Source organism: Penicillium daleae (assembly GCF_028827525.1).
Source record: "Penicillium daleae strain IBT 16125 chromosome Unknown utg000006l_segment0_segment0, whole genome shotgun sequence".
Classification (NCBI taxonomy): Eukaryota; Fungi; Ascomycota; class Eurotiomycetes; order Eurotiales; family Aspergillaceae; genus Penicillium; species Penicillium daleae.
In genome coordinates this window covers 2,585,430-2,608,972 of record NW_026623154.1, presented here as the reverse complement: position 1 = coordinate 2,608,972, position 23,543 = coordinate 2,585,430, and the positions used below count along the sequence as shown (strand labels likewise).

At 52.1% G+C, this 23,543-nt stretch overlaps 10 protein-coding genes across 10 annotated transcripts; 4 read left to right on the top strand and 6 right to left on the bottom strand.

Moving 5' to 3' along the window:
• Positions 1-1,562: 1,562 nt before the first annotated feature.
• Positions 1,563-2,672, bottom strand: N7458_006637 (uncharacterized protein; the record flags this gene model as incomplete). Its single annotated transcript, XM_056910019.1, has 1 exon — positions 1,563-2,672. The coding sequence occupies one exon, from the start codon at positions 2,670-2,672 to the stop codon at positions 1,563-1,565; it is 1,110 nt and encodes a 369-aa protein (XP_056765723.1).
• A 2,276-nt stretch (positions 2,673-4,948) lies between these two features.
• On the bottom strand, positions 4,949-5,325 carry N7458_006636 (U6 snRNA-associated Sm-like protein LSm8; the record flags this gene model as incomplete). Its single annotated transcript, XM_056910018.1, has 2 exons — positions 4,949-5,220; positions 5,295-5,325. The coding sequence occupies 2 exons, from the start codon at positions 5,323-5,325 to the stop codon at positions 4,949-4,951; spliced, it is 303 nt and encodes a 100-aa protein (XP_056765722.1).
• A 740-nt stretch (positions 5,326-6,065) lies between these two features.
• N7458_006635 (putative proline-rich, actin-associated protein Vrp1) lies at positions 6,066-7,486 on the bottom strand (the record flags this gene model as incomplete). Its single annotated transcript, XM_056910017.1, has 3 exons — positions 6,066-6,655; positions 6,678-7,281; positions 7,361-7,486. 3 exons carry the CDS (start codon positions 7,484-7,486, stop codon positions 6,066-6,068), a joined length of 1,320 nt encoding a protein of 439 aa, XP_056765721.1.
• A 262-nt stretch (positions 7,487-7,748) lies between these two features.
• N7458_006634 (uncharacterized protein) lies at positions 7,749-9,122 on the top strand (the record flags this gene model as incomplete). Its single annotated transcript, XM_056910016.1, has 1 exon — positions 7,749-9,122. One exon carries the CDS (start codon positions 7,749-7,751, stop codon positions 9,120-9,122), a length of 1,374 nt encoding a protein of 457 aa, XP_056765720.1.
• A 186-nt stretch (positions 9,123-9,308) lies between these two features.
• On the bottom strand, positions 9,309-10,402 carry N7458_006633 (60S ribosomal protein uL1). Its single transcript, XM_056910015.1, has 4 exons — positions 10,294-10,402; positions 10,054-10,231; positions 9,693-9,886; positions 9,309-9,626 (listed from the first exon to the last, which is right to left on the bottom strand). Exons 1-4 carry the CDS (start codon positions 10,310-10,312, stop codon positions 9,364-9,366), a joined length of 654 nt encoding a protein of 217 aa, XP_056765719.1. The 5' UTR covers positions 10,313-10,402; the 3' UTR covers positions 9,309-9,363.
• A 223-nt stretch (positions 10,403-10,625) lies between these two features.
• N7458_006632 (GNAT family N-acetyltransferase) lies at positions 10,626-11,414 on the bottom strand (the record flags this gene model as incomplete). The annotated part of the gene is made up of 1 exon (XM_056910014.1): positions 10,626-11,414. The coding sequence occupies one exon, from the start codon at positions 11,412-11,414 to the stop codon at positions 10,626-10,628; it is 789 nt and encodes a 262-aa protein (XP_056765718.1).
• A 454-nt stretch (positions 11,415-11,868) lies between these two features.
• N7458_006631 (uncharacterized protein) lies at positions 11,869-14,041 on the bottom strand (the record flags this gene model as incomplete). Its single annotated transcript, XM_056910013.1, has 6 exons — positions 11,869-12,901; positions 12,955-13,453; positions 13,507-13,597; positions 13,650-13,809; positions 13,874-13,967; positions 14,020-14,041. The coding sequence occupies 6 exons, from the start codon at positions 14,039-14,041 to the stop codon at positions 11,869-11,871; spliced, it is 1,899 nt and encodes a 632-aa protein (XP_056765717.1).
• Positions 14,042-15,336: 1,295 nt separating this feature from the next.
• Positions 15,337-17,560, top strand: N7458_006630 (uncharacterized protein; the record flags this gene model as incomplete). Its single annotated transcript, XM_056910012.1, has 7 exons — positions 15,337-15,629; positions 15,754-15,820; positions 15,872-16,136; positions 16,184-16,297; positions 16,357-16,682; positions 16,754-17,149; positions 17,228-17,560. 7 exons carry the CDS (start codon positions 15,337-15,339, stop codon positions 17,558-17,560), a joined length of 1,794 nt encoding a protein of 597 aa, XP_056765716.1.
• A 1,259-nt stretch (positions 17,561-18,819) lies between these two features.
• Positions 18,820-19,650, top strand: arfA (putative ADP-ribosylation factor; the record flags this gene model as incomplete). Its single annotated transcript, XM_056910011.1, has 4 exons — positions 18,820-18,967; positions 19,088-19,332; positions 19,403-19,468; positions 19,558-19,650. The coding sequence occupies 4 exons, from the start codon at positions 18,820-18,822 to the stop codon at positions 19,648-19,650; spliced, it is 552 nt and encodes a 183-aa protein (XP_056765715.1).
• A 1,146-nt stretch (positions 19,651-20,796) lies between these two features.
• N7458_006628 (DUF3405 domain-containing protein) lies at positions 20,797-23,241 on the top strand (the record flags this gene model as incomplete). Its single annotated transcript, XM_056910010.1, has 1 exon — positions 20,797-23,241. The coding sequence occupies one exon, from the start codon at positions 20,797-20,799 to the stop codon at positions 23,239-23,241; it is 2,445 nt and encodes an 814-aa protein (XP_056765714.1).
• Positions 23,242-23,543: the final 302 nt, after the last annotated feature.

The window sequence follows — 23,543 nt, the reverse complement described above, 5'->3', positions numbered from 1 at the left end:
CCTTGCCTCTACTAGACTGGCCCGGGGAGGTTAGTCAACCACTCTTGTGCCAGCAGTCTTTCATTCGCCATCTAGGCTCATTGGAAGAGCTATCAGATTCCATCTTTCTTTCCGCCATTTTGCATGCACTGACTTTCTGAACTGCTTTCCTTTTTGTTTCTCAGTCCCTCCCAATACCTCAAGGGAACTGAATCGGTGTTCCCTCATGTCCCCTCCATACTCTTCCTTCCGGGCCCTTCTGCGTTTTCCTTTTTTTTTTCTCACCTTAGCTTTGTTCCGAGCAAAAAGATATGTCCCTTGCATGCCATGATTGTAAGTCATTGACATGGACTACCGCCGAATCTATCATGAATGATAAGTTGCATTGAAGTCATAAGTATATTTGTTCTGCGCCTGAGATCCTCGGACTGTAGGGTATAGCATTTTTAAGCTTTCCTCTTATTGACAGGGCTTTCGCTACACGAGCGACACCTATTTCCATCTTATATACTATAGAACCTATTCGGTGATTTTGAAACGTTCACGAGGCCGGTGTTATTGCTTTTTATGTTCAATAGAGGACTTGCTGGCAATTCAGCAGGAGACCATCCTTTGAGCGAGGAGACATATTACAAGATTCACTGCGACTTCACCTCCCTATCTTGGTTATCCTTCTTGTCTACCCGATCAAGATGCTGGTTGGTCTTGTATGGTCTGACATCAGTTTAAGGTTCCGAGCCTGCCAGTGGTGGCTTAGCACCTATATAGTTACCAGATTGGGAACCCAGTTAACACCGCCCTACAAATCTATACATAGGTACATCCGGGCACTGCCTAAGGGTAGGTCATTACTACTCAAGGTACTGAATGCAGGAGACTCCGTCAGTCTAGATATACAGAATAAAGAGCTGAAATGATTCAAAAATCCAAGTCCAATTTTTCATCATGCTATGTATGTGCTATGTATGTACCAGAACGGAAGAAGGTGATTATGATACAGGAGAAAGAAGGGCGAGGGCGATCTAGAGGATAAGCCAAAGGAGGGTACAGTAGCTGAAAAGGCCAAAAAAAGGATAGTTCGCCAATAAGAATAGGTAAACAAAGAGGGGAAGGAAAAGGATAATCTCGGTGTTTTTGAGATGCGCTTAGAAGGAACAGTAGGAGGGTCGGGAGGGTAGGTAGAAATGGGTGTCCAACATTTGATAGCTGGGAGGAATGATATAAAGTAGTTGTTTTCTTTTTCGCCGCCCTGTGGAAACAATTTTCTCGTTCAAGCCAACTAGGACTTTTTGGTGACATCCGTCGCTGCTGGGGGGCATCTGGTCCAGCCGTGCGGGCCCAAAGGAGGGATGGTCTTGCTGGCTGGGGGGAAAGGGTGAGAGGGAACCAAATGATAACCCAGGAATGCGCTGTGCTTTTCGTCAAACAGAAACGTCTTGGCGCTAGAGAAGAATTCAAAGATGTCGAATAGGGAGAAAGGTGGATGGTCGGGGAGTATGAGATTGAAGGTTAGGTTAGGTTAGGTTGCGGATGAAGGGATGGGGATGGCAAGGTGGATGAGATGGAAAAAGGGAAGTCGCTAATTATATATCCATGCTCCAGCGCCACGGGCGAATGGGTTCTAGCTGGCCGACAGCGACTTCGTCTCGGTCATCGTTGATCTCTAGGTGCAACAGGTGGACCTTGTGCTTGGGGCCATCCGGTCGTTGCAGGGTAGACAACGTCTTTGAGATTTGTGGACGAGGTGCCTTGATGCTGCCTTCGGTGGAATCGGAAGCTGGCCGTGTCGTAGGGGTGTCGGGGTACTTCCACGAAGTGCTGAAGGATTGATCGTCGGCAATGGAGAACATGGAGTCGGATCGGGAATCCCGAGGTCGATCAAAGTCGTCGCGAATAGCACTTTCAAAACTTGCGCGGACGCGAGATACGGATGGTCGACGAGGTAATTGTTGCTGGACGGCGGTTGTATCAACTGTGCCGTCCTCAGTTTCCTTGCTGATGTGTTCAGCCTCCTCCTCCTGGATGGCGCAACCCCTGATAGTGCGGGATGGCCAGTCGTTAAAGCCACCCATACTATCGCGAGGAGAGGACATATCGAATCGTTCTTTGCCAGCCATGACCTTCGCACTGGGCGGTGGTTGGAGCATCCATCTCGTTTCGGCGCGGCTGCGGGGCCCACTCACGATAGGCGGATGTAGATCATTGACAGGAGGTACATGCGCTGCATAATACTTGGGCGGCTCCTGATGATCGGTACGACCACGACCCGAGAAGCCAATCGACGAACCCCGAACTTCCTGACCCCAGAGAGGCTCATCTTCACGTTGGTACCGCATAGATTTCCACCGATCGTTAAGAGGTTGCATGAGGCCGCCACTCTTATCCTTCTTCGACAGCGAACCTTGATCCGTATTCCCACTGTTCGTCCTCGCATGGTTGCGGTTTCCACCTCGACGAGTCGGAGGCCCAGGTCCTAATGATATCTCCTCGGTCCACCCTTCATTAGTGCTGAAGGCGGTCGCCTGCGGAAATGGCCGGGGTTGATCGGTAACGAGATCGGCCGCGGCCTTCTCATTGAGACGCTGGATTCGCGCGGCATCCTTCTTGCGCTTCCGACGGTCGATGCTCATAGCACATGGTGTGCAAGTCACGTAGTAGAAGACCGCGGACTGCGCGCCCCGATAGAGCCACATCGCCGACGCGGGGGGAGGGGGTTAACCCTTTCTGTTTGTAACGATGCCCTTCTCTAGTATCTTGTGTGGTAGAGGGTGTTTGAAATAGTCCGGACACGCTTCACGACGGGGTCTCAGCCCGGGAGAAGTGTTGAGTCGAGCCCGGTATTGGATCTTTGTTTCGTTGTGATACTAGAGTCCACATGAAGGGCTGAGGTAAATCGCGGATAGGGGGCGGAGGGCGGAGGGTTGGGTAGCGCAGGCAGAGTCGGAAGTAATTGAGACGCCCAACGACCAGCGGAGGGGGTTTTGGTAACAAAAAGATAGGAAAAGGTAGAAAGTAAGAAAGTGAGAGAGTCAGAGGGGAAGAGAAAGCTGAGAGAGTGAGGGTTGGAAGGGAGGAGGGGGTCAGGATGAAACGGTCAGGAGTCGGTAGATTCTGAGGGGAACGGGGGACTGGGGGGCATTGGGGGCGGATGGGGCGGATGGTACGGGAATTACCGAAATTACCGAAATTACCATACCACTGTGGACGGGTGGAGGACTCCGCCCGCAGTGAAACCAAGTTGAATGCTGGACTTGTGGCCAGACACCACGGACTCCATACCAGTCCATACATTTATGACACACCCGCCATCCACGGTTCTCCCCAGGTATTTCGCATACGACGGTAGCTTGGGACCCTCAAACTGGCCAAGGACTGCTAAGAAGTTAGTGGGAGTACTGATTCCCCTCTTCAATATTCAATCCTGATCCTGCTTGCGGTAGGACCTATTCAGATGCTCAGTCTAAGGTTTCTGACTGGTTCTTCACAGACGAATGCGTCAATTCAACGTCCGATGGACACCTCATACACCCAATTCATCAGGGAATCCATGAGTGATGGCTATGAGTGACCACGTCGGCCTAACTCACTACTAAACCAACCAATCTAACTACTTCCAACCGGCAAATTGACCGCAACCAAGTCCCTCCTAACAACCGGTTGGCGCCAAGAACCCGCATAGCGCGACTGTACGATTCCTGCGATCGGGCAACAATAAGCCATCACCTCGACGGGCCAGATCTCAATCCCTGTCTGGAACTGCTCTCTCCTCAAAGGGATCCTCAAGGTTCGCAATATTACACATTTCAAAGTGCTCGAGAATTACACTGTCCGCCATACGAGGGAATGTAAACGTTCATTCTGCGCTTGGCATCAATCCTGCGTCCCGTGTGTGGGGGCACTGCGCCGCAAACGGGATAAAAAGGGGCAGGAGAGTTGATCAAGGATGATGACAAGTTGACAACAGTATGATTATTATTAGTATTATTGTACAATTCTGCACTTCAGACAACGTGCTCCCTGCTCCATCGAGTTCGTGTCACATCAGCGCTGTGGGTCGAGACTCCATTGAGGCTTCGTTAGGCAACAATTCATGTCTGTAAGACTCGGATCAGGCCCGCCTGTCAGGTCAGACATTCGATATCGAATCTGTCCATATAGAGACTTGTATATGATAAGGATCATACTGCGCCATTTGGCGGTAAGTCGATTATGCTTCCACGATATCATCTGAGGTGAGGCCTTAACATAGATGCTGCACCATACATGCGGTAAGTACAAAGTATCCTGGGCATACCTCGCAGCCACACGTATCTAGATGATTCCCCAACAAAAGCCCCATTCCACGCCCGGATGGCCTTCCCCGCCCGATTCTAAAGAATTGCGGAATGTTCCTCTCGAGACGACCCATAAGCTTCTTTGTCCTCTGGCTGTTCGTATTTCTCCAGTATTCCTGTATCCGTCGAGTCCGCCTCTGCCTATGTCATTGTTCCCTCTCTCCCGACTCCCGTGCCCAAAGCCCCGACGTGCTGTAGATCCCTGCATGTTTGCAGCCAACCGCGTGAATGCCAAGCTCCAAGGACCTAGCACCGGGCATCATCGCATGTGAAGTCGAAATGTAAATGTCGGGGCCTATGTATCACGTCCAAATCAAATGCGTAGTAGCATACTCGCCAAGTCGGTGCTTGTCACGCGATTGCGACTGAAGAAAAGAACATGCTCGGCCTAGGCAGACGAACACGAAAAGAAAAGAGCCAGTTGTAGGCGAAACCAAATCGACCGTCTTTTGGAGATGCATGGCGTAGGCACACGATACAGACACCCAGCAGGAGCCCAGCGCATCCCCCAACAGACCAGAGTGCTCATCTCCTCGGCGCATCTCATGCAAAGAAAATAAAAAAGAAAATGTCCCAAACCACCAACGCCCAAACGCGTGCAAATCAAACCAAAGCCTCAGCCATGCACATCCCGCTCATGCATTCTTCGTATCCCGAATAACCTGTCCTTTAACCTTTGACCAGTCGATATCCGCATCGATCTTCTCATCTACCTCGCCACAGACTACCACATTATCACCCCGAATAAGGTACAAGCCGTGCTCGACCTGCGCTGAGGGCTCGTCGTCGTCTGGGGTGCGGATGATGCGCTCGACCGTGTTGGTGAGAACGATGTTGGTGAGTTGATCGGTGGAGAGGAGGGTGCCGAGGAGTGTGCGGCCGTCCACGGTGAGGATGAGGACTTTTTCTGCGATGAGAGTAAAAGAGTGAGTTAGTCTTTGGTGTTTGTAGTCGGGATGTGGCTGTAGGATTGGAACGTACTATTAATGAGGGACATCAGAGGGAGAGACATGGTGGGCGAGGTTGTATGTCGACGAAGCCGGGTATTCAATTAATGCAGTGAGGTACTCGGGTCGGTGTGTCGCTTGCGCTGCTGCTATTGAAGCTCGAGACAGGCCTGCACCGGTCTATACTGCGGCCAGCGATAGCGATTTTGCAGCTTCTCGCAGCAAAGAGATCGAGGTTGTCTTGCAGCGCGCTTGTTGTCTATTGGAAGACAAGAGATATCTTAAATTTTGCAGAAGTCTGCGGGTATCCAGAGTCCGAATCGGGCTTGAATGCGGCAAATTGCGTTCTTTGCGTGTGAAGCTGATGCCGAAATTCGCGGTCCGGGAGCACTCGAAGGTTGATGTTGATATCACGAGGCCAGGCCTATGAGGGTGAGAGCTGGAAGGTATCGGAGGGATCGGATACCGGGGCCACAGATAACAGAACCGTAAGATTGAAAGCTCTTGTTGAATTGGAGGTGGGATTGAGAGTGACTATCTCGGAGTTCTTTGAGGTTGTTTGCACTGATTGGCATTGAAAGGTCACGTGTTGGAGCTAAGCTTCATGGGCCATCGCATCGAGACAAACCCATCCTCGACACAACAATGAGATTGACCTGATATGGAATAAATGCAAGTAAAGTTTATACAAAAGCATATACGTAATGATCTACATATTGATCCGGAAATCTTCTGTTGTATCAAACAATTTATATGTATAACAATCCCTATCTGTGCACGATATCGCCCGCAATGTCCCATGCACTCAGCCACTCAACGCGCTCAAATCCAATGGTACACTACTCCCTCGTCCAGCTCGGTACCTGCGTTCTCCACCAGTAAAAGGCCGAGGCTTGGGGAGTAGTCCATCACTCTGGAACTTGAACCGGCTGTCGTCTATTCGGACTGGACCGTGCGTGGATACGGTGCGGGAGCCATGTGCAGAAGATGAGCCACCATTGGTAAGTGTGTATGCACTGGGATCTAAAGGCGTCTGAGGCTCATATGAGATCGGACGCAAAGGAACTGGAGATGGGCGAGAAGGGGGCTCGCTGGGTGGAGGGGCGGGAGCTGAGACTGGCGGGGGAGGTGGTGGAGGAGCTGCTGGAGCAGCAGAGGGTGGTGGAGGGGGAGGTGCCGCTGGGGAGCTGACGGAGCCAAGTGCAGCGCGAGCTGCTTGGGCAGCAATTGATGCGGGAGCCCCGGATGGGGGAGGTGGAGGTGTTGGTCGACCAGGTGCAGCTGGAGGAGGTGGTGGAGCCCGCGAAGAACTAGGCGCAGGTGGTGGTGGAGGAGGAGGAGCCGCTGGACCAGCTGTGGGAGGAGGCGGCGGGGCTCCAGAAGGCCTTCGCGTTCCTGGAGGTGGTGGGATCTTGACTCCCCCCGGGGGGTGGTGGAGGAGCGCGAGGAGGGGGGACGTCTGGCGCGCCCTTGGCGGAGGTTGTAGAGATTGTAGATGATGGCCTTGGTGCCGGCCGTGGGGGAGCCTTCTTTAGGTTGGCAATCAACGGATTGAGAGCGGGAGCAGGTGATGACTCTGAAGAAGGCGGAGGTGGTGGGCGTGCTCCAGGAGGACGAGGAGCTGAAGGAGGTTTGGGAGCTGGTGCAGTTGGAGGTCGCGTGCTTTCACCTTCGGACATGTATGGTGAATCTCGGTTGGCTCCAGTGTCGATTCCGCCGCGACTGCGTAGTTTCGGCATTCCACCTGCAAAAAGACCTCCTAATTGCGCTGCCGGACCCCTGGCTCCTCCATCTGACCCAGATACTCCTTCGCTGTTGCTTCGTAACCGATTCGCAGCGGGACCTGACGGAACGGGTGGTGCAAGCCCTGAAGGTGCCTTCATCCCAGGAACTGGTGGTGCGCCACCGATAGGTGGTGCAGCTGAGCCTCCTCCAGAACTTGCAAGTTGTGGTGCTGATCGATCATTGGTGACGGCCTTCTTCAATCGAGTGCCTTTATGGATGTCTGATAGCAACGCGCCCTACCCTCTTGTTAGCCTCTTTCTCCCAGAAAGTCAAGCACCTCGCTGATAGACAGCTCTGGAGTAACCTCAAACATACCCGACCTTTCACCTCATTCTTCGAAGGCCTAGCAGGCAGGCTTCCTCCTGGAGGAGGCGGCGGGGGAGGGCCACCTAAACCTCCGGGCGGCGGCGGCGGCGGAGGGGGAGGAGGGGGAGCAGGCATATCGACGACAGCGCGTGGTCAGTTTATGGTCCTAGGTAGATGTGGCATGTAATATAGGAAGGGATATGAAGATGAACAAGGGTGGTCTCCTTGACCAGAAGGAGCGGCGTTTAAGGCAGAAGCATAGACGTCAGTGTAAGGCGAGTGAACGGGCCCGAGGCCAAGTCTCCGCCTTTGGAGCCTCCTATCAGAAAAAGATAGCCGCCTGCATCCATCGCGACCACAGCCACCATTTGCGCGGCCTTGCGATTACCCAATTGCCATGAACCGAATTCCTTTGAGAGCCCGCCGGGGCGCTCAGCATCACAGAGCTGCAATCTGCCAGTTCTGTGAATTCTCAACCTCGACATCGCGCCCTGCCCTTCCCTTCGCTCGACTGGCCGCGGACCCCCAAAGTCGGGCTTCACGTAGCAATCTCGGATTGCAACCGTCGCGCCCGAATGGACCACGGCAGTTGGCATCTCCGCTTGCTGCCACGCGGTACAAGTCACGTCTGGCTTCTCAAAAGGCTGGGAAGCCCGTGGAACCCGAGTCGAGCTCAGCCGAGAACCCGAGCGAGCAGCTTTCTGGCACGAATACCGATGATGGAGTCAACGAAATGCCTCACTATTCTCTTGAAGATCTCGTTAAAATGACACGGGACTGCGAAGCGGCGGCATTGAATTTGTTAGAGTCTAGCGAAGTGCCTGCCAATAAAGACGTGGAGGACGCCCTTCTCAAATGTGAAGAAACAGTGAAGTCACTCTCGCCATACTGGGATTTACGCGATGACAAGTCAACGAGCGGTGATGGGAATGCAATTTCTTCACTATTGGAGATGGAGGAGAAGCAGGGATCCGCGACGCAGCCACACGAGGTTGAAGAAGCCCTCCGCGGACTGGCAGACCGAGTCTCCGATAGCATGACGCAAATAATCAAAGACAAAAAGGTCTTCATCTCCCCCACAGCACTGGAACGTTATGTTGGGGCCCAATGTGTCTTGAATCGGGCCGAGCACCTGCCAGAGGTGTTCCATCTATACGCCAACAAGCCGATTCCCGAGGAGAAGAGTAACCCGCCTAAATTTCACAAGGCAAACCCGAAGGATGTGAACAGCGCTGTTTCCGCGGAGTTGGCAAACCAGGCCATCGACGTCGCTATCAAGCAAAAGAATCTCCCGCTGGTACTCGCAATGATCGATAACACCTTTTGCGCACCTGCTTTCCATCGCGCGAAGGTCTTCCGAAAGGCTGCCGTTCCCTTGGCTGGTCTGGCTGCTGCTCCGGCCGCGTGCTTCACACTCGCATCGTGGGCAGCAACGTTCCAAAACACTATGGATCCTAGCACGGCAACTGGTATTGCTTTCGCCGCGTCACTTGCCTATGTAGCCGGTACCTCTTCCATGGGCATTTTAGCCATTACTACCGCGAATGACCAGATGAAGCGCGTCACCTGGTTATCTGGCGTTCCTTTGCGGCATCGATGGCTCCGCGAGGAGGAGCGCGCTGCATTAGACAAGGTCGGTTGCGCGTGGGGATTCCAAGATCCTTATATGCATGGAGAGGAGACGGGCGAAGAATGGGACAGTCTGCGCGAGTTTATTGGCATGCGGGGTATGATTCTGGATAAGACAGAGTTGATGGAAGGTATGCAGTAGACGGAGAACTTTTTGTACTATAGTCATCTTTACATCCTGCTACTATATAGCCTGAATACTTTCGCGTGGAATATTGCAAGCATTGCTTCCACGAAATTTACCTATGATAGTCTATACCAAGTACGAAAACAATATTTTGAGACCGTGAGATTCATATTTTATTTTTTGTGGTCACTAAACTATGACGCCCTCACTTCTCAAACACTGACTAGAGATCCAGCGCAATGAAGCGACGGAGCATCTAGTAGACGCGCTTGGGGGGAGACATGGTAGCCTTGACGACAAGGCTGCCAACGTTCTGCCAGCCCTTCTTGAGGAGGGAGACGAGGTAGTTGATGGCGAGCATCAGGTTGGCGACGAGCTCCTCCTGGGTCATGCCGACGTTGCCAACGGCAACACCAAGGCAGAGAACCTTCTTCAGCTGGAACTTGATGGTGGACTTGACATCGGTGACCTTGGCGGCCATGTCCTCAGCGTGGGAGATGGGGGTGGGGAACTTGCCGGCTGGAGGGGGAGTAAAGTTAGCATTGGTGATACACAAGAACAGAGTTTGTGATAATCAAGACATACCCTTGGACAGACCGGGACCGAGGAGACGGGGAATCTGCTTGATCAAAGCCTCGGAAGCAAGGAAGGCATCGTACTTGCGAGCAAGCTTCTTGATGAGCTTCTTGTTCTTGTTCAGCTTCTTGAGGTCATCGGTGGACATGGCATCGATACCGTGGTGCTTGGCACGGTCGAGATCGTGCTGGTCACCGAGAATGCTATAATTTTGACAGTCAGTCATCGCTATCGTAGATATGAAAGTTCTCTCCAACCCCTTCGCTTGTCGGTCTCTTGTTGTGATCCGTCACAGAACGTCGCAGCAGCAATTCGACTCGACTCGACTCGACTCGACTCGGGGTGGACGACAGAGATTTGTAAAACGCACCAGATGCTCATGCCAGGGCGGGGGACGGAAGGCAGCTTGATGGTGCCAGAGAAACGCTTGTCACGCTGGGGGTCATAGTTCTTCAGACCAATCTGCAGCTCAACGGTCTCGAGGAAGTTACGCTTCTTCTCGTTGAGAGAGTAGTTGAGCAGCTCATCGACATTCTGGCGCACTCCGGCTGAGAGGGAATTAGCGGCGAGTCTCAAGAGTGAAATGAGAGGGACAGAGCGTAGAACATACCGACTGTGATCTTCGACATGATGGCGACAGTCTTCCAAAAGAGAAACTTATGGTGTGGCTCTACGCTGAAGTCTTGAAGAGAAGAAAATGTTTGTCGCGAATTTCTCCGCTTGTGGGTGGAGATTGTGCGACTAGTCCCAAGGAGGCTTAGTGCAGCCCTCAAACGAGAAGATGACTCAGCAGTCACGGCTTCCGCTCATTTGCGGCTTGGTGCCTGGGTGCCTGAGGATCTAAATCTACTCCGTACTGAAAGTGGAAATGCATTTTCGAAACAACAGAGGCCATATTTGTCTGTCTCACCGTACTTTGGATCTTCGGTCTTAATCACATCTTCAAGAGGATTTCGCATCCAGAATAGACAAATCAATCACCATCTCCAAGCACACCACAGTCGACTTGACTCCACTCCGGTTTTTAATCTCTACCTCTTCATCCACCACCTGGAAACCCACTCTCTCATACAATCGCTGTGCACGGAGATTGCTAAATTCGACCTGCACGGTTATGCTAAGTTTGTGTCCTCCAAGTACGCGAGCTTCCTCGGTAGCAGCTGCAATCACCGCCTCCATTAGACGCTGCCCGTGTCCTCGTCGCCGGGCTGTAGGCGAAACAAACATGCCCACAATCAAGTAAACCAGGTGTGCGCCGCTCAGATCACCCAGCTCGGATGTGACCAGTGGAAGTTGGTACTTGTTGTCCTTGATGAAAACCTCGTATGGCTGGTTCAGCCCTGTCGTGATGCCTTCGTTTGGCCTAGAGAATACCCCTGGACCCATCAGCGTCACGATGCCTACCCATTCTTTCCGCAATAACCTTTGAAGTGTATCTTTGGCATCATAGTTTGGGACACGTGTTTCAACTGTGGATGTTTCTGGCTGAGTGTCGGGCGTTGTCACAGCGGCAAAGGTCTTGCCAACTGGGTTGTGGATGCGTGATAGCCATACATCATCGGAGAACTGGGATTCATCCTCGTAAGTTGAAGAGAATGATCGAGGATCGACTCTCAGGCCATGCAGTCGCAGCTGCTTGTATCTGTCCACAACTGCTTGCTCGAATGTTGCGGGAGAAAACGTTTTGGGTACGAGGATAACATCGTTTGATTCGGATTGAGGGGCTGCCATCGCGATGGGACGTAGCGGGGTTTGATGTAAAATGCTGTCCCTCACACTTACGGTTCAAGTCGAGCAAGAGCTACCAAATGATTGTTTTGGAGAATGATGTATAAATAGTCCAAGGAAGAGTCATGGCAGGTCGTGACTCAACTTTATAGTGTGATGCGACATTAGGGCGGATCATTCCGTCTTCACGAGGGGGCCGCCCCAAGCCACCTTCACAAAAAGCTTCACCTATCTTCCACCAAAAATTAGAGACCTATCTCCCGTGAGTCCAGATGCCGCCAAATGGTCTGAAATTTCACGCCAGGATTATGTCTGTGGGCAACATTAAGATTACTCTTCCTTCTACTAGTTTATTACTTCATTTTGCTGGTAGTCTTTTACGAAGAATGACATTGTGAGTTCCTAGAATAGCTATACAATTGACGCGCTCGCTTCACGAGGAAGCTGGATCTCCCCCTCATACAGGGAACAATGTCAAGTCAAGATTTTGCCAGTCCCAGATTTGATCAAACTGGCCGACGTCCAAATTTGAAAAGTCGCCCACGCTAATGAGCGGGGGTGTTTCCATGCCTGGTACCGAAAGGTCTAAAGAGGCAGGCAAAAAGATTTCATTCGAGTCCAAAGAACCCAGAGATGAGGATAAAGATTCCGTGGAAATGGTATCTGAAGGAGGGAATGAATCCAGCTCTGTCTCTGGTGAGGGCCCAGCACCGTTGATTTCCCGATTAGAGACTTCGCCATTCATACCAGCAAATGTCGTGGTTTTCTTGGATGATTTAGATAGGCTCTTCGCAAGTCGGGCAAGAACTGGGTAGCAGATTGCGCCTGTTTTGGTGACTTGGGCCAGCTTGTGCATGAGAGAGCATGCAAGACTGATTTTTTGAATGATTTTCTCACGTTGTGGAAGGCTGCTATCCTTGTCATGAATCATGGCAGAGCATAAGAATGCAGCAGTGTCAAAAAGTAAGAAAGTGAGTAGATGGAATTTAGCATTCAGCGGATAGACATGGTCAAATAGTCCATGAGAGACGTCGATCAGGTGTAGAGCAATCTCGACGGCGGTGCTTCTTAGTGCCTTGTCCGTCTCGGAAGTCTTACTGTCGAATGTCTTGGTGAGGAATACTTTGAATGGTAATAGCATCGTCATATATCCGATCGCCCGCAGTTGGTGACGCTGGAGCGGCACGTAAATATGTTTCTCATCCCACTGGATGTCTGGGCTCGCTTCTCGGTAGGCTGGTGGAAGGGAGGCGAGCCACCGATCTATATCTACCTTGATGGCATTGGCTTGACTAGGTTCAGTCGTGCCACCCATGGTAGGCGGCACCCGAGAGATGATCTTGCCAAGTTCGCACTGGGAAGATATATGGGAAAACGGGGAGGGTGGGCCCGTTTTGGAGTCATGACATTCAAGCTGCATGTTCGGAAGCTCGAAAGGATAATAGTATTGATTGATGATGAGCGGGCGAGAAAGAAGTAAAGCCATTTGCCTGGAGAGAAAATCAGTTCTTCTGTACCGCCCAGAAATTGAGAGATCTCTTACCAGTCCCAGACATATAAGAGACACCACATTCGGCGTCTCATTTCAATATCGAATTCTGACAAGCCCGCCCGGGGAGCGCTCTTGTGCATACCCAGTTCCTGGGCCTCATGTATTGCGCAAGTCAAAGCATGCCAGGATTCAACGAATAACGACTCAGCCTTGTACCAACCCGCCGTGAGAAAAAGTTGCTGAATTTGAACGAGCCCTCCTTTTCCGGGCGGAATCGCGTTGCTTAATTGTTTAGCAGCGTGATGATAGCTTTCTGAAAGGCTCTGTACAGATTCACCCAGCTCGGACTCGAGTTTTTGCTGGATCTCAACGTCCAAGTACTGAGCTGAGCATGCGCACACTCGAATGAGCAGACAAGTAAATTCCGGTGTTAGTGGCTTGCCATTGGCTCGATCGGACCACCATGCTGCGTAATCTTGTGAGAAAGTAGGCGGATAGAGACAATAGTATCCATAATTTGTGACTTCCAGGTATCGCTCGATTAAGATGTCTGGACTGCCATTAGAATGGATTCAATTTGTGATGATGATGGGGTTTGCGAACCTGTGTAGGGCTTTGGAGGCAAAAGTTGCAACACGTTCCTCATCTCGGGAGAAAGGCTCGGAACAGTTTGATTTGATGCTGAGTGTTTTGACTTCGGAAACTCAGCTTGTTTTCATTGTACAACAACTGGGGAGGAGAAATACCGTGGGCGCCGCATTTCCGAACAATAGATTTTCATCGTCGGGCAGATACCCCAGGCCACGAAGTTCATCTTTCTCAGCGAGAGCCGGAAGATCCGTAGCTTTAAGCTCAGGCTCTTCCGCTTTGACATCAACTTGGATATCACTATTAGAAGATAACTTTCTGTAAACCTGCGTCAGTCAAGCGCGGGTAATATTGGGCATTGTACGCACCTTGATCCCTCTACCGCGGCCTTTGCGCCGATAGATGGTTGCTTTTGAGGATATCTACATAAATGAGGGATCTTCCGCGCCTGGCAATGGTTGCAAGGCCATTGGCGGCTGCACTGTTTGAACATTAGACAAATGCTAGAGGCAAGATCGAGTAAATTACCTTCTGTTTGCGCCTCTGGCATTCCGTGCACGAGGCTGGTGATCGACTAGTCTTTTCCACCTTCGAACCAACCATTGCGAGCACCGGTGAAACTCAAAGCTGACATGTAGGGGAGGCGGCAGATCATGGGGAAGTGTAGGTTTTGGAACTTGGTAGGAATGCATCACTTGTTTAGGCCTTGATTATCAGGCCAGGGTCAACGTCACATGCCCTGCGCTAGGCCCTTTGCGGGTAAGTGCCAGTGTCCCAACATTACTAACTGGTTAGGCAGAAGTGGTTAGGACAACTCATATGGTCTTCGGGTTGAGTACAGGATACGTGTATATGCATGAGGCTGAGGTCAATATTAGAGTGTATGAACGAGTTATACTTGGCCTAAGAATCGAGAACCAGGTTACATGGTGCAAGGTACTGCCGTTATTCAGCGTACCGGAGGCGATAGTTATATAGTTAGTTCCCGCTTTATAGGTACTCAGATGGATAGTTACCTATTGGTAGAGAATAACTTTTAGCACTTTGAAGGAACGGGATACAGGGCGAAAATACAACTACGTTCAGTTGAAGGGAACTACCAAGGTACACCCACTAAGTAATGTTTGATATCTCTACATGATCCTTGGCAAACCGAACAAACCAAAACAAACATCAAGTATCATCGTTTCAGGTGCTTAAACCACTCATCTATTTACTTACAAGTCTCCCGCTAACATTACCCTTACAAAGTCTCCGTCAACCTTGACAGTACTCCTTTTCCAACCCTCATCATACCCCCCATCTGACCAGCCCCGTCCATGTTAAGGTAGATCTACAGAAAACAACATCCCTGTGACCAAGCTTCCGCTAAGCAAACTGCACCAGACCCCCTCAAATCAAGCCTAGTCCACACCCAGCGGGTGCAGCATGTTCCACCACAAAACTATATTTGGGGGTTGAGCACCCTGAAACGGGGGTTTAAGCGGCCCTGCACTGCAGCTGATGCGGGCGCTTAAGCGTGACCTCGACCAGCGGCAAGATCAGCCTCAGATGACGGTTGCCCCCTTTTGGCAGGGGCGTAGTTCGTATAAATCTCGGCCTAATCCTGCAGGGGCTATTGCTGTTTATTTCTGCCTCATCTGGATTTCTCTTCCTTCAGAACGCTGCTATAATTGATGATTTCCTTCCTTCCAGTGCCCATCCCTTTCCCCCCGCAATACACTACCACTAGCGGCCGTGTTTACGTTTAACTACTTTAACCACGAAAGTTGATCTTCTCCCGCCTAGCTACGCGAACTTCGCGTACTACCCAGCATACATTAATCACTATTTATCTAACCTACCATGTCTGAACCAATCTACGCACGCAAAGACCCTCGCAGTCCGGAGGAGTACTATGCAAGTCTCCAGGGCGCACAGGGCTCATTGGAGTCCAAATTCAAGAATATTGACGACGAGACGAATTTCATGGATTATATGCAGCGGCTGCAAAACGAGCTGACGAGGAGTTTTGTGCTGGAGTTTGGGAATGACGTTGCGTATTGTGCGACGGATTTGAATACGGGAGATTTTCGGGGCTTGTTGAGTGGTCAGGTATGTTCGATGTTCAAAGTTCGATGTTTAGAAAGGGGAATTGGGTAGGTGGGATGATTGCTAATTTAAATCCTTGCCTTCGTTTACAGCGGGCAAAGTATTTTGGGACTAGGTGGATGTAAGACGACTCTCATGATCGGTACTCGGAGGAACCTTTGGGGGTCCAAGGGTTAACACTGACTCTTTTCATTGCAGTCATATTTGGTATCCAGAGCAGCAAAAAGATATAATTAAAGTGAGTCGAAATCGACATTTTCACAGAGACTATTGAGACTAACAAGACTAGGCTATCACATCCCATTATGGAGTCTCCGAACGACTACAGGGCATGATGTATACCGAGCCCTTCCACGCTGCGCCGCCCTCAGCCGCAGCTCCTCCCAAGAAGCCAAAGCGAGTGTCTGCCCAGACAGTCGACCTGGAACTCGATGACATCGAAAGTGAACCTGCCATGACGAAGAAATATCCATCCTCCTCATCGGAAGGCATCACGTTCGGGCAAGTCACCGACCAGATCTGGCATTTCTCGTCTGTGGACTACGGTCCCCGATGTAAGTAAACATAACGACATAAAAATATAGGCACTAATGGGGGACAGATACGTGTGTCGGGTACAATACACTATTTGTAGCACCCGATGTACCCGTGGCAAATGGCCAGGACCTGCCCGAAGGCACGCGACTCTGGTCGTGGCTGATCCTGTGCGATGATGGTAGGGATTCTGGTCATATAACAGACTGCGCAGCCTGAACCCCTGCTGATTGCTGTTAGGGACTCTTATTTCGATCCAGGAAAATCCCTTCCCGCAGATCCATACGCTGGCTCAAGAAGAGCAGACCGCGGTGCTCAAAGTCGTACGACGGAATATCCAATTTATTTTCTCCGGCATCTCAAAGCAGCACGCCAACAAGTCGCAGAGCGAGTCGCTGGTGACGGTCCGAGTCCGAAATTTTCATGATGTTGGACCGGACCCGACAAACATCAAGCAGGAGGATGGGCCAAGTTTGCTGTTCTACTATCTGTTTGACGACTGGGTGTCGAGCTTTGGGCTGATCGCGAAGCGCCAGCACAAGTACGGTGTTTCTTTGGAGACATTGGTAAGTATTGCAAGCTACTGGGCCAGATTCTTGGTTTAGTTTGGTCCTCAAGACAGCTGACACCCAGATAGAGATCACAAATGCTGGATCGACCCATGGTCGACCTCGTCGATGAACTCCACTGGCTGGGACGACGGCTCGGTGTTCTTAAGCGACTATATCAGAGCTATGAGCTCATTATGCGACGCCTGCTCCAGCGACAAAGGCTGTTGCGTGACGAGGCTCGCTCCTCCAATCCTCCGCCTATGTCCTTTGGAAACACTTTTGCAGAGCCCGACTCTACAGATCTCAGGCAAGGGAGTATCGTCAGCGATGGCAATCGGTTTGGAACGAACGATAAGCCCGTCGGTGTGGCTCTGAGTTCGGCGGCGGTGGCCCGGTTCGAGCGGCTGATCGACCGGATCAATCTATATTGTTTGAGCGAGATAGACACCTGCCTTTTGGAAAAGGAGTCATTGACGTTCTTGGTAAGTGTCATTCTTTTTGAAAGACACCGTCTCGACTGTCGTCGATTTCTTATTAACACGACCCCCCTTTTCTGTTAGAACTTCAACTTGATCGCGCTCAAAGACTCCCAGGCCGTGGAGAAATTGACACGGATCACCATCTTGCTCGCCAAAGCCACCATGCTGTTCCTGCCCGTCAGTCTCATGACGGCGTATTTCTCCACGGAGCTCAATGGTGTCAAGGGCGGGTACAGCCAGGCCGAATACTGGGTGGCATTTGTGGTGATCTTTGTGGTGACCGTTCTGGTCCTGACCATCTTCGGGTACGCCAGCGACACTGTGGAAGGCAAGACGATCTATCGGTCGCTGGTGAAGACATTCTTCCGACGATCACGAGAAAGGATCACTGGACGTGGAGGACGCCGGGACTGATGCAAGAGTGTGAGTGTGCCAGATATTTGCCGATGGGAGAGTTGTGTGTACTCCGTACTTGGTACTCCCGTCTCCAAGCGTATTAGAGTTGGAAGCGCACGCGATCGCGATGGTGTCATGACGCGGCGGTGGACTCCTCGGTCCCATGTGTGTCCCGCTGTCCCACTCTCCTATTATTGGGGGTGGCCGGTGCAATGGCTTGCGGCGCATTGCAGAGCGGTATTGGCGTGCAAGGCACGAGACTGGGGCGATAAGTCGGGCACGAGCCTATCAGAGGGCATCATATGGGGGGTCATTGAATCTGGGTCGAAGGGGGTCGAGGTCGAGAAATGAGTGGGCGGGTTCAAGTGGAGGGTCCCAGAAAGCGGTGCCAAAAGAGCCAAAAGACAGGCTGGCTCTGGAGGGTACGGAGTCCTGTCGTAGTACGGTTGGTGACCAGGCCGGCCCTTCGGGGGCGAGTCCCCTTTCGCCTCTTTCCGTATTTCACGTACGGAGGACGGGCAACACCGTGTCCTCTTGGAGATCAACCACCTCGAAGTATAGGCACTGGCCAAAGTATGGCTTTTTCGAGTATCAACATAGAACACCCCATTGCACCTATTTCTTATTTTGCTGCCTACAAGCATCAACGCCTGGTATAGCCTCATCGAGGACCAACGTGGCAGTTAGCTCTCTTGTCCTGGGCATAAATACTTAAGTTCGGAGACTCCTCCAAAACCCACTCGAAGCTGCCACCCCCCAGGACAGGAAACATTACCAGCCAAGAATCCTTCTTTACCATACCATACCCGCTCCGTCCCTCCACAATCGGGACGGCGACTACGCCCACCGCCCACGGCCGTATTTTGGTATTCCCAATTCCAACCAAAAAAAACACCCCCCTCCCACTGGCCTTTCTTTCTCAAGTCAGCCTAACCTAACCTCCATCAATAATCATCATCACCACCTTCTTTCCTCTTCTCCTCTTCTTCCTCCGATCAACCCACTCTTCTCTACATCCATCCCTCTTTGCTACCGGTAAGTTCTGTGTCCAGTCGATCATCCCTGCCGCATTACTCACTGCACACCCCCCGAAAACCCACTCCCGACCACCCCTGACCGCAGAGTCCACAACACGTTTTCCCACTACCACCACCGTCCATCACCCACCACCACCCACCCCCTCTCTCTCCAATCTCCCCTTGTTCCTTCCCCCCTCCTTCGTATCTAACTCTATTTTTTTTTTGCTCCCCGCTACTAGGCTTCGAGGCTCCGTCAATATGGGTATCACTTTCTCCAGGCTGTTTGATAGACTATGGGGTCGCAAGGAGATGCGAATCCTGATGGTCGGTCTCGACGCCGCCGGAAAGACCACCATCCTGTACAAGCTCAAGCTCGGTGAAATTGTCACCACCATCCCCACCATTGGTTAGTCCGCTCCCGCCCTTGATATATCGACCATCGCCATTCAAAGAGATTCGAGGCTCCAACCCTCCCTACTCTATTCGCACGCATCCGGCGACCAAGGCTGACTGGAGAACGTGGCAGGTTTCAACGTCGAGACCGTCGAGTATAAGAACATTCAGTTCACCGTGTGGGACGTCGGCGGTCAGGACAAGATCCGTCCTCTGTGGCGCCACTACTTCCAGAACACCCAGGGTATCATCTTCGTGGTGGATAGCAACGATCGCGACCGTATTGTCGAGGCCCGTGAGGAGTTGCAGCGCATGTTGAACGAGGATGAGCTCCGGGATGCTCTGCTCCTGGTCTTTGCCAACAAGCAAGATCTGCCGGTATGTACCTGATGAGTGGTAGCTGCAACCAACTTGTATCAGATGGAATACTGATCGCGTCTCTGTCTAGAATGCTATGAGCCCCGCCGAGATTACCCAGCAGCTCGGCCTCCAGAGCCTGACCCGCCGTGCTTGGGTGAGTTTGATCCCTCTCGTTCTCCTCCGAGAGCACCTCGATCCCCGCTTCTATACAACGCTTGTTGCTTACTCCTCTGTCCTTCCCAGTTCATCCAATCTACCTGCGCCACCACCGGTGACGGTCTGTACGAGGGTCTGGAGTGGCTCGCCGACACTCTCCGGAAAACCAACCGCGACTAAGCGGGTATAATATGGTGAATGCGAGTTTCCAAATCCTCTTTTCCACTTTTTTTTCACTTGGGAGACGACTCGGGGACGGGATGCGTGTATGTAGCAGGGCGAGAGAAATACCACGACAAATCTGCAAATGATGGATTGATGATGACTACGGCGGGAGTTTCTGCGCGAGGCCAATCCCGGATGGACCAGTGAAATCTCCTCGGGGGGGGGGGTTTTTTCTTCTAGGTGCTTTGTGTGTTTGAACTGTCCACGGCTCTATTTCTCTTCGCTATGCTATTAGCCTCATTTGTGCTTTTTACTCCTGGCGCCACGTCAAAATTGCGGTTTTCTCCTTGTTAGGTCCTTGTGTATCACCATGTAATTTCTTGAGTATGCGGTGTGTTTGGGGGACTTGAAGTACTGGTGCTATGACTATGCCTCAGAATTAAGGAGTCTATTTCGATGGCCGAGTTTAACATCTTGGAGTGTAACTAGTGTAGATGTCCAAAGTAGAAAGAACCAAGTAGAAAATAGAGAGGAAAGAGAGAAGAGTATGGAGCAGTAGGAGGAGGGCTTGGGGGATATAGATTGTAGGATGGAACCATGAAGACAGATAGACTCGTGGAGAAGACTCCTTCCATTTATGATGGTAGCGATCATCGGCCAGAAGTAGCAGTGGACATGCGTAATCTCCCAGTTTGTTGGCCGCGAACGGGGTCTTGGCATTCGTTTCGTCCAGACTTTCCGTTTGTTGTGCTGCTTTCTGTTGCTGACTCGACGGAGGATTTTGTGTCCTTGATTTTGTGACACTTTTTTAAGTCGCTTACCTCCCTCTCGTGAGTGTTTCTCTTCCAATTCTAGGTCTGAGTCGCGGTGTTGTGGTGCTTCTTTTCCCCTGACGTCTCGGACCACCCCTCAAACTTGGAATTGCCTGGCCGACGGTCTGCCAACTCTCCGCGCCACTCCAGCCAACATCCACGCAGTTTGCCCTCGCGCCTCTTTTCTCAACACTCCTCCCTCCCCCTATTCTCTCCCACATTCAATTGCGCCTATTTCAACCCGTTGGCGGCGTCAGTCCTGGACGACAGATGTACTCGCGCAATTCTTGATTGAACTAGTTCCCGTTCTCCCCACACGTCAAATGTTGACGGTTCCTCGACCGGCATCATGACCGTCCAGGTTAGGAGATCCTCCACAGCCTGCAGCAAACCCTCGCCGTATTCTACACGGACACAGATGCAAGAGAGCGACGTCGAAAAGCACCCTCTCAATGCCCGTCAACATTATCACTACCACCACCATCATCATCTAAGCGATGGCGATGACGAGACGTCCGACTCCGGACCCGACCACTCCTCCACGTCCTACCCGCCACTTAACGGCGCGAGCATACGTCGCGCAAGACCACCCGTGGGCTACAGAGTGCCGCAGCGGATTATGCGATGGCTGTGCTTCGCATTGTTGGCGTCGCTCGTGCTTTTTATCCTCGTCCTCTTCCGTGTCACAATCTCCTCCTCCGTCTCGCCGGTCAACGTTGAGCTACCAAAAGTGAAACCGACCAAACCTCCACTATGGGAAAGCTTCCCGTTCTTGCAACGCTACCAGGGTGGCCTCAGCAGCCTAGTGAAGCGCAGCGAGAATGTACCTGAATACCCCGGCGACAACGCGGACGGATTATTGCTACCCGAGGAGCAAGTCGCCAATGAGGAAGCCAACCACTTGAAAAAGAGAGATTTGAAACCTCCAATGTCGAGCAATATCTTCGACCCATACCCGGATTACAAGTCTGCGGAATACATTCAGAAGTACGGTGAAAAGATCGAATGCTTCTTGGACAAGGAGGACTCCATCCGAGTCCCCGGAGTTCAGTCATACCCCGGTGTGCCCAAAGGCTTCCCGGACCCGGCAATCGGTTCTAATACCATGTTGGGAATTCGCGACGATATGTGTTTTGACCGCCTTGGCCGACTGGGGCCATATGGATTGGGATACGGAGTCAAGAAAGGCGGCAGCGGGGCTGGACTGGAAGGCCACCGCGATGGAGCTGAGCGTGTCTGGGAAGATGTGCCGCCTGTGGATTTCCGCCATGTGGACTGGGCTGGTGCCCAGCAGCGCTGTCTGGCGGCGAATCGCCATCGTTTTAAGGACTCAACCGAGCCACGTCTGAACCGATTTGTCTCGATGCCTGTGGGCGTACCCAAGATCAAAATTCCAAGTACCGAGGACGACCGCAAGACACAGCCCGAGGTTGGGTCGGAGCGCTTGTCTCGAACTGCGATTGTCATTCGTACCTGGCATGACTTTAACTATACCCCGGAGGACATTCTTTACCTTCGCTCGGTGATTTCCGAGCTTGCACTGATGTCTGGCGGCGAGTACATCGTGCACTTCCTCATCCACGTCAAGAACAACGATCTTCAAATCTGGTCGGATGACGAGACCTATGAGAAAGTGCTCAACGACGCCCTTCCTGAGGAATTCCGAGGCATGGGCACGCTCTGGACTGAAGCCCAGATGTCTCTAATGTACCCCGGCCTGGAGGAAACGTTCACACGTGGCCTACCCATTCACGGTGTCTACCGCAGCACTTATATGCCACTGCAGTACTTCGCCTACCAGCATCCAGAGTATGATTACTTCTGGAACTGGGAGATGGACGCTCGCTACACTGGCCACTGGTACCACCTGTTCGACAAAGTGGGCGACTGGGCGAAGCAGCAGCCTCGCAAGGGGATCTGGGAGCGCAATGCGCGCTTCTATGTACCCTCGGTGCACGGATCGTGGGAAGACTTCCGTCAAATGGTCCGCGTGCAGACTGAGATTGGTACTAACAGCCCGAATAACATGTGGAGCATGTACAAGGCCAGCTCTGAGAGTTCCGAGAAGAACTCACACGGTCTGCACCAGCAGGGTGACAAGACCATCTGGGGTCCTGAGCGACCCGACGAGCCGGACATTTTCGAGGTCGAGGGCGAGGGAATCCCGCCGACCACCGTGGAGAAGGATCAGTACCAGTGGGGTGTGGGCGAAGACGCGGATCTGATCGTTTTCAATCCGCTGTATGACCCCGAAGGCACTACATGGCTGCTTCGCGACGATGTGACTGGATACAACCGTGAGAATGGGATGCCCCCGCGCCGCACGGCTATCATCACTGCTTCTCGTCTGTCCCGCAAGCTTCTGACTACCATGCACCGCGAGACCAGTCTCCGCCACCACAGCATGTTTTCGGAAATGTGGCCTGCCACGACGGCGCTGCACCATGGCTTCAAGGCCGTCTACGTTCCGCATGCCGTCTACGTCGACCGTCGCTGGCCGACCCGCTACCTGGAATCTGTGTTCAATGCCGGACGCAACGGCGCGTCTGGTGGTGCCCGCACATCCGTCTTTGGCGATCGCGAGCATAACTTCAAGGGAACGACCTGGTTCTACTCTGCCGGCTTCTCGCCTAATCTTTGGCGCCGCTGGCTCGGTCTTCGCGTCGACAATGACGGTGGTGAACAGCAGGAGCTGGCTGGCGAGGGTCGCTTGTGTCTGCCCCCCATGCTCCTACACCCTGTCAAGGACGTGCAGATGGTGATTGATGACGGAGCGCATGCGGAAGATCGATGAAGAGACGCAGCAGAAGCAGAGTCAAAAGCAGCTCTACCGATCTTGCCCAACTCTTACGATTGCACAAATGCAAAAGCGACAGAACAAATGCGCATGAATATACCCACCCCCTCCCCGTTTCCCATCCCCGATTCTTCCTATTGCATGGTATGGTTGGGACACTGCTTTATCTCTCGCATAGTTGCGCTTTGCATTACTTTTACCCCCTCCCCCCTTCTCCTGTATAAAATGTCTCCTCGCCACACCATCATATACTACCTCCTTCTATCCCCGTGCTATACGTTTGTCTTATTCTGTGGGCT